General features: G+C 41.8%; 1 protein-coding gene across 8 annotated transcripts in view; it reads right to left on the bottom strand.

The window, feature by feature from the left end:
• exoc6 (exocyst complex component 6) overlaps window positions 1–16,925 on the bottom strand; it is a 54,532-nt gene extending 37,607 nt beyond the window's left edge. For 3 of the 8 annotated variants that reach the window (XM_035611962.2, XM_047327481.1, XM_035611961.2), the window contains exons 1-5: window positions 15,735–15,880; window positions 8,935–9,106; window positions 5,013–5,060; window positions 4,746–4,836; window positions 3,652–3,697 (exon numbers count right to left, since the gene is read on the bottom strand). In XM_035611962.2, the coding sequence (XP_035467855.1) occupies window positions 3,652–3,697; window positions 4,746–4,836; window positions 5,013–5,060; window positions 8,935–9,106; window positions 15,735–15,832 (455 nt within the window). In that variant the 5' untranslated portion in view covers window positions 15,833–15,880. Of the gene's footprint in view, window positions 1–3,651; window positions 3,698–4,745; window positions 4,837–5,012; window positions 5,061–8,934; window positions 9,107–15,734; window positions 15,881–16,728 lie in introns of those variants that run through there. The other 5 variants (XM_035611960.2, XM_035611959.2, XM_035611957.2 and 2 more) reach the window with 4 other exon arrangements.
• Between the last annotated feature and the right edge of the window lie 325 nt (window positions 16,926–17,250).

A 17,250-nucleotide genomic window follows, 5' to 3' on the forward strand; every position in this document is an offset into this window, starting at 1 on the left:
TTGATCAGGAAAACTAAGCTATCCTCTAGCCCTTTGGATGTAATACCATGTTCACTATTCTTAAAGATTTTACCAACTATCTGCTCTACTGTGACAGCGTCTGTAAATTCCTCCCCGTCTACTGGTCAAGTCCCCTCCTATCTTAAACACGCCACTATGCAGCCCATATTAAAGAAAACCAACCTGGACCCTGCCTTACCTGTTAACTACCGGCCTATATCCAAACTCCCTTTTCTGTCAAAAATCTTAGAGAAGGTAGTGGCAAACCAACTCACTGCTGAGCTAGAAAGACATAATATATTCGATTAAATTTCACTCTGGCTTCCGGAAACATCACTTCACCGAAATGCTCTCTTGGGAGTCTTTAATGACATTTTAATGACCTCCAATATGGGTGATTAAACAGTGCTAGTACTTCTCGACCTAAGCTCTGCCTTTGATACAGTGTACCATCAAATCTTGATTAAGCAGCTACACGACTGGGTGGGCATCTCAGGCACAGCACTGGACTGGTTCTCATCCTACCTCACAGACAGAACCTTCACCGTTTCTAATGGGGAATTTGTGTCCGACCCATCACCACTATCCTGTGGCGTCCCACAGGGCTCAGTTTTAGGGCCCCTGCTAATTTCTCTCTATATACTACCCCTGTGCCAGATAATTAAACATTTTAATATTACATACCACATACATGCAGACGATATCCAGCTACTGCGTTCATTTAAACCTAATGAGGTGGTTAGATTAACTAGACTGCTTGAATGTATTAATGCTATCGGGGCCTGGACAACAAAAAATTTGCTACAACTCAATAGCAATAAAACAGAGGTTCTGGTCGTTGCTCCAGAGAGAGTGGTTTCCATCATCTTACAGAACATTGGACTCCTCTCTTCTGCTGCTCACTCCAATCTTTGCAACTTAGGGGTAATCTTTCACCATTCAACACTATTTGACACCCATGTCAAGCAGCTGACCAGATCCTGTTACTTTCACCTATGCAGCATAAGCAAACTAAGATCCAGAATCTTAAACATGGAACTTGAAATGCTCACACACGCTTTCATCTCATCTTGCATCGACTATTGTAATGCTCTATTCTCCTCCCTCAGTAAATCTTCTCTTGACCAACTTCAGGTGGTCCAAAATGCCGCCACACGTTTGATAACTAGGACAAATAGACGATCCCACATCACCCTGGTGCTCAAGTCACTTCACTGGCTCCCTGTCCCATTCAGAATCCAGTGCAAAATTCTTACCCTTACCTCTCAAGCTGTTCACGGCAGGGCCCCCTCATATATATCTGAACTGCTTCACCCTAATACTCAACCTCGCTACCTCAGATCAAACTCATTAAACCTGCTTTCAGTTCACCACACTTGCTTAAGACTCGTGGTGGCCTAGCATTTGAATCAGCGGCCCCTAAGCAACGGAACACCCTACCAATCGTCCTACGGTCTGCTAGTTCGGTGACTTCTTTTAAAAGGGAGCTAAAGACCTTGCCTTTCAGAAAAAGCTTTTGGGTAACTTGGTATGTACCAGGCTCATCATTTTATTTAATTATATTTTTACATTTTCACTGCTTTTATTGTGTTTGGTTATTGTACATTGTACTGTTTTTATTACGTTTATTACTTTTGTGCACTTTGTGACTTGTGTCTGTGAAAAGCGCAATAGAAATAAACGTATTATTATTATTATTATTATAACAGAGCTACATGTATGTCTAATATATTAGATTCTGTGCCTTGTGATATTTTATTCTCAGATTGAAACCTGTGCTATTAAGATATTGTGGTCTTTCAGTGTGAACGCATCACAAGGGTTCAGCCTTGGGTCAGTTTGCCTAGCTCCCATCATTAGGCTGATAGGCAGGCTGTGAAGGGATCTAATTGGTCGGTGAGTGTTTGTAAAATGTGTTGTATACACATGAACAGAAGACAGACTCATAAACTGTACAGTGAAAAGGTTTGGGCACCAGTACAGAGGACACAAAGGCTGCAAGTGGCAGAAAATTGAACAGAATGTGACCTGGGCATCAGCGCATTCAGTTCTAATAGTGCGCATTTGAGCAACACAAACTCATTCCAATACATGGTAACAGTGTATAAGCCATGTCATTACTGCTTAAAGTACCCTCAATGCACAAAGATCCCACAGGGTGGCCAGCATGGTCCAATTGGCTGTGACAGAGCTGAAGTGAGGGAGCCTTGTTCTGAACAAGGGCAAACTGAGGGTCAATTGTCCTGCCAGTGAATGGCCTCTTCCTTTGGTACACACTAATGAACAAGGAAGAGTCATTACTTTTCCTAACGTGAACTCTCATCCCCTATTTATTCAGATAGGTATGTAAATATGGCCAAATAATTCATGTGGTAAAGATAAAATTCAATCAAACCCGCAGAGCAGAGGATAAGTTGAAGAACTAGTGGGAAAATGCATGATGAATACTGGTTCTGGTAGGATGTTGGATTTCTGAGCTTTTTGTGTTGGAAATTTGACCAATTGTTTCAGTAACACTTCTGTTTACTTATATGTAACTTTAAACCAAACTTTAAATTCTGCTAAATCACTCGTACGCAGTGGACAAAGTGGACACAGTGGACGGAGTGGACCAGGGGAAGTGACGATATCTTGAGTTGGTGACAACTACACTCATTCATTCATCAAACCACCTGAAGATAAGTTATATTTTGAAAATATAATTTATCTTTTCTTGTTTTGTAACTGTGACAAGTCTCCCGGAGGCATGTTTTACCCCAACCCTACACAGCCATAACTGGTTAAGCTAATAGTGACCTCCCCTCTCCTCTCTCTACCAGTGGTACCTGCAGGCAGGGACTCAGCAGCACCCTAACTCTGGTATCTAGTGAACTGACAGCTTATTACTGCCACCTGTTGCAACAATAAGTGCATCACATGACACAAGACAAAAAACCTGAGCAACAAATCTCAACAAGATAGATTATGTGGAAGGAAGCTGGTTCTGGGTTTTAAAACAAACTGCAATGTTGTACTTTCAATTGTCCTGATACAATGTAAAATGGTGAATGTGAAATTGATGATTGATTTGGGAACCTTCAGTTGTTTTTAATATGGTTGTTAAAAATCCCAAGTCTCCACCCTACCTGCAGCCAGCCACTCCTAATTTGACCACAACCCTAAAACAAACCCTCTTTTCCCTCAAAACAATTCAGGCAGAACAAAGGAATCAACGGACGTGAGTTCAGATGGACTTTTCACCTTTAAAATGTTATTTAGTAATTTATGGCATATATTGTTTGAATGTTAACCATGTTTGTGTTTGATTATTCTAGATTCCAGAGTTTAATTGTAATAATTATGAGAAAAATGTGCAATGCCATTGTGTGGATGCATTAATGATGTAAGTCCAATCCAACTTACTTTAGTATTATTATTGCTTGAGAGGATTTGGATTTGTAATGTTTTCCTTTTTATTATTTTTTTGTATAGAAAAAATCATCCATATATCCTACCATCAATCCAATCAGCTGTTACCATCTCAACCTACCTAAGAACAAAATAAACCATTGGAACGGCAACGACAACAGCACCAGCAATATAGTTTTTTCAATGGTAGTTATACATGAGTCACATTATGATATAAATGCTGTGTGAGAATATTTATGTTACCTTTTGGATTCCAGCTGTTCCTTCAGTTTGCTGTACATTTCAAGCACTGCAAAAGAAGAGAACATAAGAAATTGGATCATTAGAATATTTTTTGGGGGGGGGCAAGTTTATGCTATTTACTCAGTTTTGCTCTGAAAAGACAAATCTGGGAGAAAAAGTTTAACTTTTGAGTGAACAGAAATCTTGCTAGCTATCTTGCTGATAGCTTCAAATCACATAAAGCATATTTAGATGACAGCTTGTGTTCCGCTTGTGACGCATATACCTTAAAGGGGCAGTAAGCTACTCTAAAATACACGTTTTGTAAAAATCAGCATATATTTCCTCATGGTCAGCTTGCTGTCGGTTCTGTATGCGCCCCCCCCCCAAAAAAAATATGGGTTTTGGGCTAAGCCCGGCCTCTGTAAATCGAAAACATAACATGGTGCAGACCGCACCACACAACACGGCGAGTGCAGTTTGTAAACATCATTCGTCAACACGTTAAGAGACGTGCTAGCGGGTGGCGCTGCAACTACAGGCTTTTGGCCTAGTGGTTAGTGGTTAGTGCGTCAGTCTCCCATACCCTGGTTCCTGGCCCAGCCAGAGCAGTACAATCACAAGAACAACAAAGAGATAAACAAGCTTTCTCCAAAATTGCTTACTACCCCTTGATGAGGCACAGACAAATTGTTGGGAATTTGGGAATATTTGCTCCAAAAATCCTGATGGATTAGCAAACCCTAAAATGTCTGTAGCCAGCTTCCACAGATTGATGAATATCAACTTGTCGTAAGAGGGCAGTATTTCCATAAGCCTTGTAATCATGAAGCTATGGGTGATAAATATTAAATTTCTTTAATGTTTAAAGAATGTGTTTATCATAACAAGGGCGACACACCAAGCAGGATCTTGGTTTGAACCTGTCAGCCAACCAGCGCCTTTCAGTGTGCAGTTTGCATTGTTCTCTATGTGTATGCGTGGGTTTTCTCCAGGTACACCTCCCACAGTCCAAAGACATGTGGTTTTGGATAACTGAGACTCTAAATTGTGCACCATAAGGTTTCCTCTGTGTTGAACTTAGAATTACACTGACATTCATTCAGCAGCAGTACCTGGTATACAGAGCTGGAGTTTCTCAACAGTAGTGGCCATGTTCCTCTGCTGGATCCGACAGCAAATGACCTCCTCTGTCTGAGCTGTCACCTGAGGGAAGGAGCACACAGGGGAAGGAGACAATGAGAAAGAGGCCTCCACTGTTAACTAGTGTTTTAAAGAACGGTCATGTCTGACTGTCTTTCCGGTAAATGAACTTGCATGTGTCCTGACAGCACGATAAAAAGCTTCTGCACATTCATGCATGCAGGAGTACGCAGACTTACCTCCCTCCCAGCTTCTTGTAGTCTTCGATTAGTGTCTGTCACTTGACCCTTTGGAAACAAACACAATCATCAGTTTTACAGTTTAACACAGCCTCTACTCCTTTCACTCTTTTTTCTCTAATTATACCTCCTATATTTTTTGTATAAAACACCACTTACTAACTTTATCTAGACTTTATAGTACAAGCCTGTCGATGTTTTATATTTTTCATATGATCATAAAATCCCACATATTATTTCCTCTAGATTTCCACTGTTTCCAACAACTATTAAAAACACATCAGTGAGCCACACTGTTGCAATTGATGACATGTTTATTTTGGCACGCACGCACGCACAAACACACACACACACACACCATCCTGTTGCCAGGAAGTCTCAAATGTTGCTCAGTCTGCCACTTAGACCCTCTGTCTAACTCCTCAGGTGAGAGAAACATTTTTTATAAAACTTTGTGTCCATTTAATCCTTTGTCGAAACAATGGAACATATATACACATTGCATACCATCTATCTGTGACAAAATTTCCCAACTGTTAAATCTATTTGAATGTTTGTTGTAGCGTGTTCACACCAGTAGTGAAGAAAGCACTTTTTTCAAAGCAAGTGCTTGAATCTTTTTAATGCAATTTCATTTATTTTTTTAATGTATGAATACCTTGGTCTCTCCTCAGCCATACATGCTGTCACATGTATGTTTGTCCTTCCTCGCTCTGTCTGCTCCCCCTTTACATGCCCTCTCTACCTCCCTCGCTGCAGCTGCTCAGCCTTGTAATCAGCTCATTGTCCATGAAGGGGCAAGAACAAAGGCAGGAAAATTCAGATTAACCAGGCAGTGGGGACCTGAACCCGTTGCCGGTGCACTGGGCCTTTCATGGGGTTTAATGGCTTGTGACAGGCTCTTTCTCACAGATTCAGTGACAAACTTGTCGATTCTGGATGGGGATTTTTGAACTCTCGGCTCTTGTCACACGGCTGAGAGCCATGACCCAATTGACCAGTCAGCTTTTTGATGACAGTTCTTTTAAACAATGAAGTTTTCAAACGAAAGGGACTGAGGACATAATCACTGCTTTTTTATCATCCTGCAAGTGTATGGCATTAGAGCAAAGAGTGAAGTGACATTGCTAGAAACATAACCAAGACTGTTATCTAAAACAACACAATGTTCCACTGGTCAGCTACCAGGGTAAGAGCAAAGACTGTTGCGACATGTTATATGGCTAAATTGCAGCTGACGTGCTAGGGGAAAATGTTAACTACACATCAGACCAAGGGCAGCTTCAGAGACACTTGTTTCTGATGCTGATGGAGAGTGATGAGAGTGGAAAAAACTGCGTAATTGAACTAAAATGGCCTCATATTCAATAATAACAAAGTCATTATCATTTTAAGTTACCTGGATTCGATTTCAGTTGTGTGTAGCCCACCATCACTCTGTGATGAACTCAAGTGAATGAAAGTCAACACAGTTCCATGTTTCCCACATGGTGAGAATTTACCTGTGGTGGTGGATCATGGCAGTGTGTCTGATGTGCATGCAGAGACTTGTGCAGTATAGAAGCTGAGAGTGTAACCCAGGTTGTCTTCTGTAGCTAAACATGTACAGATGCTCCCTTTACACCTCACATGCAGGCTATTGACAGACAGCTGCACACAGAGAAGTTACTGGAGCAAAGCAGAGACAGGTGAACGGCCAAACATAAGAAATTAGTTTGAAAAGAATGCAATAAGGTGATCGCAAAAGAAACTGCAAATACAACCAAATATAAAGAACTTGAATTAAGTAAATATATAATACACTTTTTTTTAAGGTAAAATGTTAACATAAACATCTTTTCTCCACTGTATATTCTGTAAAATAAAAGCTTACATATTGGCGCATATCAGAAAACATGAAGCAGTTACTGTTATGTCTGTGAAAGGCTCATGTCAGACGATTTTTAACTGTGCCAACTGACAAATCGGTCGGGCTCTACTATCTACTTGGTTATATAAAATCATACATGGAGGGTCGTCCACAATGGCGTAACTATCGGCGGCGCACCTGGGCCCAGAGGCTTACAGGGGCCCATGTGTTTATATATATATTTTTTATAATAATCTTGTGTTGTTACCTCGGTTAGTTCCCTAGCAATGTCTTGACTCAGAATGAGCACTTTATTCTTTGACACACACTTAACTCAAAAAAAGTGCACCGGAGCAGCAGATCACGGCAGGCAGGGCATAAGTCAAATTCAAATCATTGCTAGTCCGGTGCTCAGTTGTGTCTTCTGTCCAGCCGCTAAAAGGGAGAGCGCCGCACTGTGCCAATCATGCCGCTCCCGCTGCACTGGCTCCGCACCTCTGACCTCCAGCTGAGTTCCAGACAGAACCACACTCACCTCCACAATACAAACAATCATATTCAATCAGAGCAGGAGGAGAGTTATCTTCTTCGGAAAATTTACGAAAGAAGGCTTGTTGGGGAATGATTTGTTTTTCCAATGACCTGGTGATTGTGTCATGCCGTGGATTCATTCATTCTGTAGGCCTATAATGAGTTGCTGTGCTTTTATTTGTTCTAGCTTGTTAACAATATAGCAATTGTCTGCTTTGCGATTGTCTGGAGTGGTTGTAGATTTCCGTGCGTGTGACAGTGACAGTATAAGTGACCGAAAACCTTGAAAATAGAGTTATCCAATCAGATTTAGTTGTTGTTGTTGTCTCTAGGCAGAAAAATGGTTACAGCTCGCTCAGTCATTGGTTAGGACTTCATGAACGGGACAAAAGTCCGGAGCTTGTGTGTTCATTTAGTAACTGAAGGGTAGATCAGCCAATCATATTTTGCTATCGTAGTGGGCGGGACAGAAGAACAAAGCCTACGACTTCCAGAAGGCCACTCACATGTAGACGGATTAGTGAGCGCGAAGTGTGAGGTCCACCGTAGTAATGACATTTAGAAGCTAAAGCATCTGGTGAATCACTTAGAAGTTCTATCTAACGCATGTGTACTCACACCGTAACGCCGTTTCATTTTTTACAATTTTAAAATTTTAGTGGAGTTTGAGGCGAGTTTGTGTGCGTATGTGCCTGTGTGTGTCCGCGCACATGCCCACGCTGTGTCAGTGCTCTTGTGCGCGAGCTTTTTACCTTTTGTGGTGCTGACGATGAAAGTGTGTGTGTGTGTGTGTGTGTGCGTGTATGTGTGTGTGTGTGTGTGTGTGTATTGAAGCTCTGTGTCAGACCTTGTTGTGCAGCATGTTAGAGCTGTTCACATCTTCAAAAAATACCCCAAAAACTAATTTTGACTTTGTAACGTTGAAAGCCCAGTGGCAGACCCCATTGTTCGCTACTGATATACAGTATATACTGTGATAAGATACATTTTCTACATCCTCAATCCTATTTCTATTTCAATATGCATTAAAAACACAATATTACCTTCCTACTAGTTTGGGAGAGAGGTGCCACTTATAGTAAGTAAGCCAAGATGATACATATAACTTCTGACCTTGTCAATTGTAAGAGGTTAAATGCACACAGGCTACCCTGTAATGACAGCACTTTCACTAAAGCACAGTACCAACTAATAATGCCTATAATGTTATACAGTGTCCCAAATAAGATGCCCTTGGAATGTGTTTGAAACATGATTTTTTTTGAAAAGGTAATAAAGAAATTAATAATCAAAGAACATTGCTTTGGATATGTCAGCAACAACTAGCCCTACAGTGATGCAGTGGATTGTGTCAGATCAAATTCTGAAATGCCCTTTCTACCAAACCCAGTGACTTATTGTGTTTCTGCTGACAATCTTGTTGTTCACATGTTCACATGGCCACTACATTTTGAGATTTAGCAGCCAATGTGGTTTACTGACCAAACAGTCCTGTTATTAGCTCTACTGGTCTGTGGTCCTCTTTACATCAATCTCTCTTACCATCAGTTTCTCTGCATCCGTGCGGACTTTGAGGAGCTCTGTGATGGCGTCCACAAAGCCTTGGTGGTGGAAATTGCACATCTTCTCAATCTCCCGGTCGTGGTTCCTTATCCTGGCATCCAGCTTTTCCATGAAGCGCTTGTGGGCATTTGGCTGGTCATCGTAAATAGACCTGAGAGACACAAAGGAGATGAGGGAATATATGAGGGGGGATTTGTAAGGCAGGAAGGGAAGATGGCAAAATAGAGAGAACTCAGAACAACAATGTCCCTTTGCGTGATGGAGGTTCGTCACCACATTTTGATCGAACATGGCCAGGTACTGTGGTGCGGGTACCAACTTTGGTCCAAGCAGCGATTTTCCAACCACTGATACGGTCAACTGAAATCTAGTGAAGAGAATGGCACTCAGTAGAGTGCATACCTCCAACAAAGGGCCAACAGTCCCCTTAAATTCAATGAAGCCGCACCAAATTATATCGACATACATTGGTTATCTATTTTGCAAGCATGGTGAGGCGATAAAATACATAATTGTAGATTTGTAATATGTTTTACTGTTTATCGAGTGTTTGTCAGTCTCTGACCGTAAAGAAGAGTTTAAAACCACAATCTTCACTCAGGAGCAAAAATCGGTCTTTAAACTTTATTATAATATCAATATCACCCATCCCTAACAACAATCATCTCCTTGCACACATGAAGCTTTTTGTTTTGAGCTCATTATCGATGATGATTCAGGTAAAATTCACACTGCTGATGACTATACCAGATATTTGCACACTGAAACAGGGCAAATGACACAAGACTAAGCCAACCATGACACAATTTTTGATTGGGGCGGTTATGACTGACCTGTCATATCGAAACTAACAATGTATGAATGATAAAGAACAGCACCACAAAAATACTGAGAACTGACGATGAGGCAGTGGAGAGGCCCAGCTGGCCACTTGTTGCACAATACTGTTAAAAAACTTAATTTGAATCATTACTGATGATGAGTTATTCTTGTGATTTCTGTATCTACTCATAGAACCTGATTGAACTCATTTTCAACGGTATATTGGAAAATATTTTGGATGTGTATGCTAAACTTCCTATCTGGGAAAGCATACTATGGTAGTGATATTAATGGACAGGAATGTTGATCTTAATTCAACTGTTTATAATTTCCTGCTAATTATATATGCATAGACTCACAAAGAAAAAACAACCCTTTTTTGATGACATTCAACCATTGTATATACCAACTCACTTAGCAAAAACCTGAACTATAAAAAAAACCCTATTGGAATACTGCATCAACTTGAATACTTGAATTTACTGCACACCTTTCCCGTCTTCTTTCACCTGCTGCATAATAATTTATTTATAAAGAACAGCTCCCTTCTTTCTGATGCTCTTTTTGTTCTTGTAAATGTGCATATGATACTACAGGTTTAAGTTAATAACAATTTAAGTCAGTAAAGATTGAAAAAAAGTAACAGGGACTTTATGTGAGACTCAAGTCAAATGATTTAGTCAACAATCCTTCAGAATAAACCAATCATATTTGGACACAAAAAGCTCATTATCACAGTGGGAATACAAAATAAAAACATGACTTATGTTAAGCTGTAAGTTTAACATACCTCTTAAATAAAAAGGGTAAGAAATGGATGAATGAGGATTCCCAACTGTCAGGCCCATGACCTACACTACTGACATCAGCATCCATTTCCCATGGAGTAACAGCTCCATCTAGTGAAGTCTGAACATCTCTGATACTGATTTATGTCTTTATTATCTGCATTCACTACACCAGGACAACACAGAGGTCCTTATTATTGATCCAGGGTGTGCCTACATTAGAAATTATTTATTGTTATAAAGACTAACTGACACTGCCATCACAGAGCGCTTACAATTTACCTTTTAGGTTTCTTTTTACAAATAATCTGTTATCACCACACTAGTGCCAATATATACATTACATTTCCTTCAAGATCATGCATAGTTTTCAAACAAAATTTAGGATAAACTGCATGCTGGTTCCATTGCTTCACTTTGCTTGGGTTGGGTGAGGTAGAAGTTTGGAAAAGCTTAACTTTTCAAGTGGCAGCACAGGCACCAGCCAATCAAATCACGTTTATGCAAATACAGGTATTGTCTGACATAAACCTCCGAATGAAGCTGGAGAGAGGAGGCAGAGGCAGCTGGTGAACCTGGTGTGAGTTTATTCCCAGTGTAATTCCCTTGAGCATTACATGGACAGTTAGTATGCCATGGCTATGTTGTGTGTCCTAAGTGGTAATCTCTCAGGTCGTTGTTGTTATGGCAATTGCGCCAGCACCAAGTGTCAGGCATGCCCGACATCAAGAATTAAATTAACGTGTATGTGTGAGTGCTCTGTGACGGGCCATCACACCTTTGTACACTGTGTTGGGGTACAGAAACCAATCACGTCATACGCAAGTCTGTTCCTCCAACTGGACTTCCCGGTTCATACTGCACTGTCAAGACACCCCCACTAACACAGCCCCTCAAACTGCTTTAATACAGAGGAATGACTCTGTAAAATATCCAGCTGAATAAAGAAGAACATTGTAGATAATAACAGCACAGGCAGGGAAAACCTGAGCACAGACACAGGTGCAGTGAAGGAACTTATGAATAAAATGATATGGATCAAACTTACAGACAGATGGATGTACAAGCAGGAGGGCAGGCAGGTACAGACAACAGATTACAACTCGCAGGTCAGAGGCACATAGTAAAACACATACATAAGAACAGGCGTTCAATTTTGTCCAATAACTATGACATAGTTTCTCAGTAAGTTCACCAATCATAGTAGTCCCATGCGCAAAATGCAAAACTTTGAACCGTACACATGTACACAGGGTTATACACAAGGACATGGAATAGCAAGCCAGTGGGAAAATGTATCCAGCTCTGGGAGTTCAGGGAGCAAAAAAATACAGTAAAAGCCCAAATTAGGTGTCTGTGGTCATTCCTGTATCCAGGTAGGGCTGGGACGACTCGTCGACGTAATCGACTACATAAATTCGTCGACTCAAATAATTTGCGTCGATGAGTCGCCCAAAACAACTAGATCAACTCTTGTCCCACACTCCAGTCCAGTGGTGGCGGGAAGCGAGAAGAAGAAATCAAACAACAACAATGGCGGCAGCACGTGATAGCAATGGCAGCAGCAGCAGCTCGAGCTGCAGCACGAACACCGAAAAAAAAAAAAAAAACATGACCGGCTCTGGGTCGGCTTTGAAAAGTTCGGGGCCGAAGGTGGCTCGCGGCTTTACAGCGCCCTCTCGCCCGGACCTCGCTGCTTCCCGGGGCCGTGGACTTGGTACTCGCTGCGCCTTCCCTCTGCTGGCCTCGGTCAGCTCGGGATAGGGCCCCCTCCCGCCACCGGCGCGACTGTTGACCGGGTCAGTCTGTCCTCAGTGCGCTCCAACCCGTCGCGTCGCCAGGGCAGGGATCGGCCCACGTTTACAGGCGAAAGGGGTCTGCGGCGATGTCGGCAACCCACCTGAAGGAGTCTAACGCAAGGAGTCTAACGCACACGCGAGTCAGAGGGCCCGCTACTCGAAACCCCGTGTCGCAATGAAAGTGAGGGCCGCCATGCGCCGGCTGAGGTGGGATCCCTGCCCCGCGGGGCTCCAGGCGCATCACCAACCAAAAAAATGAATCGTTAGATTAGTCGATTATCAAAAAAATAATCGCTACATTAATCATTTGAAAAATAATCGTTTGGGACAGCTCTCTATCCACGATTTTAGCAATAACCCAGGTCCAATTTTTTTTTTGTTTCCCTGATCTAAATATGCACATTTTAAGACAGGCAGAAGCATAAATGACTGACTAACTAACTAGTGTAGGGCAATAATAGCAGAGGGCAGTGGAGATTAGGGCTGGGTGATAAAACGATAACAATAATTATCGTAAAATAACTTTTCCTCAGTAGAAATGTAAAACATGTTGATATAACTTCGATAGAGCTAATTCCAGCCATGTTTCGACAGACAACACGAACAGCCAATGATGATGAGAATAGCGCCGTGCCGAACCAATCATGTGGCTGGAATAGTTACAGACACGTCCAGTTAGGTTGACGCACACAGCACAGAGGGGAGAAGCAGTCGGCAGAAGCTCTGTTAATGTTTTGGCTTCTGCAGCGTGCTCATCAGTCGAGCTACAGCGTTACCGAAGAAGACGTCCCAACAGACATGAGGCTCAAAAGACGAGGACATTGTTTATCATCATATTTAAAGTCCGACAAGACGCGGAGTACTAGCGTGCGTTGCAAACTGTGTTGAAAGCATTTGTAGCAGTTGCAGCAGTTGTATTTATACAAGTGCATTATACAGTACTTAGAAATAGTGATTTGACCTATAGTGTGATATATATCGATATCAATCAATATGAAAAAAAATGGAGTGGAGATCATAACAGTGAGTCATCATAAGTGTTTCCTCTAGGTTTACTGGTTTGTAGAATTTTTTTGTTGGGGATGACTTGCCATATTTGCCTCCTTCTCTCTTTCTCTCTGTCTTCGGTTGTGCAGTTTCCCATAGGATTTTGAGAGACAATGGGAGGTGCACATCCAACCCCTGAAGAAAATCTTGTTCATTTTAAAGATAAATCCATCAATCTGGTCAACTTTGACAGTAATTTAGGAAGCTAGATCTATGAAAGACTTCATGCTATTTTAAACAATTGTGTGCTGTAGCCTTACAACCTATATATGTGTTATATGTACACTGACACTCTCCCACTACAAAAAAGGTGGAAAAGTAGCTTCTTTCGAAAAAATTATAATTCTTTGCATTAAAACAATAACGGCACAGAAAAATTAACTAAAATTAACAATAAATTAAAATCAACATAAATATTGAACTTCATACCGGCAGGAATATTGAGGAAATGTAGAAATTAAAGATTATGATCAGATTATTTCCAAAGGATATTGCAATATATCAGGTGATTTTTCCTAATATTTATAAATGTTGTGGCGATTTGCTGTTGTGTTTTGGCGATTTGCTGTCCTGATGTGTGATTTGCTGTCGTGTTGCGGTGAATTGCTGTCGTGATCAATGAGTTGCTGTTGTGTTGTGTGATTTTGTGTGGCAAATTTCACTACCTGGGAGTGAATCTGGGTGAGAGAGTAACAGAGAGAAAGCGATGGCAAGACTAACATCCACACTCCTGATGACTGGATGGCAGTTATGACCCACAAGCTGAAGAAGTCAGGGTGACAGTAAGCCGAAAGTGGCTTAAGACAACACGTGCTGCAATCTTTGGGATGTGGGATGCAGAAGCTGAACCTTCCATGGACTGTGAAACATTAAGTTACTTCTTCACTATCTCAAGGTAATTCATTAGCTTGTTGGATTAACTTGTTGGATATAACAAAAACAATTGGCAGCAGCTTCTCATGTATTCCCCTTTCAGTTGAAACAGTATATATCATGTAAGCAATTTAACCCCCATGACCTTCAACATTTAGATCAAGAAGCTCATTAAAGCTAATGTATGTGAGATTAAGAACTCTAAAGCTGTGTTTTTTTAAATATGTCAGATAAACAGGATGTTTAATTAACATCTAAATAACGGAAATACAGTATCAGTAGTGATATCAGCAGAGACGTACAAATAAAGGAACTGTCTACACTGCAGCCTCTTTGCATAGCCAAAAAGCAGAAGCTGAAACCTTTTTTTATCATATTTTGACATCAATTTACAAGAACATGTTTTACTAAATGATAGTCTAGGGCCCCCGGCTGTCTATTTATATCAAATGTATTATTAAAAACAACCCAAAATCAACTTCGTGAGTTGCCTGCAATTCAACACTAGTCCACACCCAGGAGAAGAACACAACTGCCCTGTGTGCGCGTATACTCAAACACGGTCTCTTGCACGAGGACACAGAAGGAAATGTATGCAAACATCAGACAACTTGAACAGCAGACTAACTGGTGTCAGGGTGGTGTCTTTGTTCTGTTCCAGACATCCCTGAGAACCAGCCCCGATCTCTTAGTCCATCACAGACCGCTGCGGCTTCAGGGCATATAGCCACTGCTTTCGCCAGACACGTAGGAAGACGTCCACACTACTGCACAGGTGTGTGTGTGTGTGTGTGTGTGTGTGACAGAGGTGGAAGCGGAAGCGGAAGTCGGCTTGTTTGCATGGCATTTGTCAAATCGACGGTCGTCCGCCATGGCCTTGGAAGCCAGCCCGCGAGCAGCCATTGGACCGGCCGGCCGGCGCCAGGGAGCGTTCGCTCGAGCGGCCCCACGTCCGATGTCGCCGTCGAAACAGTGCAACGCAAACACCAGGGGGTCAAAAGGTCCCCGGCGTCGACCCTCTGTTCCGGTTGGAACGACGAGCCGGGGGAATTGTTCGCACCGTTAGTCGACATCGGCCAGAGGAAAAGTCCCCACAGCCACACCCACAAATGATGTTGACATCTTTTTTTTGACAGGTCGCCAGCCGCACGTCAGAGTACAACAACAACAACAAAAAAAAAACAACCGCACGGTTTTTGCCAAAGCTGCGTTTTAACTGGTCGAAACGTGGCTCAATGTCAGCCGTTAGCCTGTCGGCTAGCTAGTCGGCTAGGCTCATGTCCCCCTTCAACACCGCGCAGCCCGACGGCAAAACAAAAAAATTGCTAACGTTAGCCTGCCGGTGGCTAGGTTAGCTGAGCTAAGTCATACTGAAAGGTGTGTGTGTGTGTGTGTGTGTGTGTGTTTCGAGCACACAGAAAAGACATCGTGGGTTGGCGTGTGTTCTCACCGAAGAGTGGGGCCGACACAAGCCGTGTCGGTGCTCTCAATTTCCTGTAAAATCCGCTCGTGCTCCGTTACACACTCCAGGGTTTCGTTCTCCGCCATGATTGTTGTGTGTGTGTGTGTGTGTGTGTGTGTGTGTTGTGGCTGCCACTGCAGCGGGGGACAGGTCAGTACGAAATCTGGTCTGTAGAGGGCGCACTGCAGCTGTAATTACTTATATGACGCCCCCCCCCCCCCCCCCACACACACACACACACACACACACACACACACACATCCCCAGACCTCCACCTAAAACTTCATGTGGCAAACACAGTAAACCGTGCTGATTTCTTCTTGAATGTTTAATTGCAGAGTTTACAATCAATCTACTAGGTAATGTGTTATAATTGAATTGGTTATCATGTTTTTCTATAATAACAACATAATAAGAAAGGCCGTATACATTTCTTTATTATTAGTGCACTAACCCTAAATATATCACATGTAGTTTTTATTGAAATGAGACCTACTTAATGGCAGACAATACGGCATTTGCACCTTTGCTGAAATTGGCACTTTTCCGACCCATCTTTGTTTTAGGTTCAGTTCCAGTGTCTTTTGAAGATAATGTTGTAATTAATGTAAGTTAAAGTATAGCTTTATAGAATATTGTCGCCCTGAGAGTGTGCAGATTTTGATATCAGCCTCCAGCAATCTCTACCAATCAGCTGGTTGAAGACAGACAATCAAAACCTGCTGCTGCTCATGAAGCTAATTTCTTAATATGTTTAAACAGTTTTTAAAAGAACATTGCTTAAAAGTTCAATTACAGCTTTGGCATTTGAAGCAAATATATTATAAGAAAATATGTCAATTTATCCTGATTATTGATGTGCATATTACTGTATGATCATTCAGCAATTTACATATCACACTTTGTAAATCAGATTAATGCCTCCACCATCAATCGTAACCAGGCAATGAAATGATAATAAAAGTGTCCTGAATGAGTTTACCTTAAGGTGGTTCCTAGGGGCAGATCCACAGATTCTAATTCTGCAAAAAAAATTCCAAATGTTTTCTCCTCTTCTTTGTTATCCTCTTCACTTTGACAGGGAGGGTCAGGTAAAGCAGCATGGACCCTGTCACAGGCCATTTCTCTCTTCACTCTCCTCAGTGTGATGACTAGATCTCTGCATGTGTGAGAGGACACCAAGAACTATGTTTTTGTATACAGTGTGTGTGTGTGTGTGTGTGTGTGTGTGTGTGTGTGTGTGTGTGTGTGTGTGTGTGTGTGTGCGCATGTGCGTGTGTGTGTGTGTGTGTGTGTGTGTGTGCTGAATTCCTGGACACCTGCTACCGTCAGCAGAAAAAGAGGGTGCAACAGGAAAAAGAGAACTTGTGATTCACTGGACTTTGAAACCAACACCACCAACTTCAGTTGCTCACTGTGTTAACCTTGTTTGTAGGAAGAAGATGCTGAATTTTTTCTCTGATAGTAAGGATTTTATTACCGGAGAAGGTCTTGAAATCACTGC

Source organism: Scophthalmus maximus, chromosome 16 (assembly GCF_022379125.1).
Source record: "Scophthalmus maximus strain ysfricsl-2021 chromosome 16, ASM2237912v1, whole genome shotgun sequence".
NCBI lineage: Eukaryota > Metazoa > Chordata > Actinopteri > Pleuronectiformes > Scophthalmidae > Scophthalmus > Scophthalmus maximus.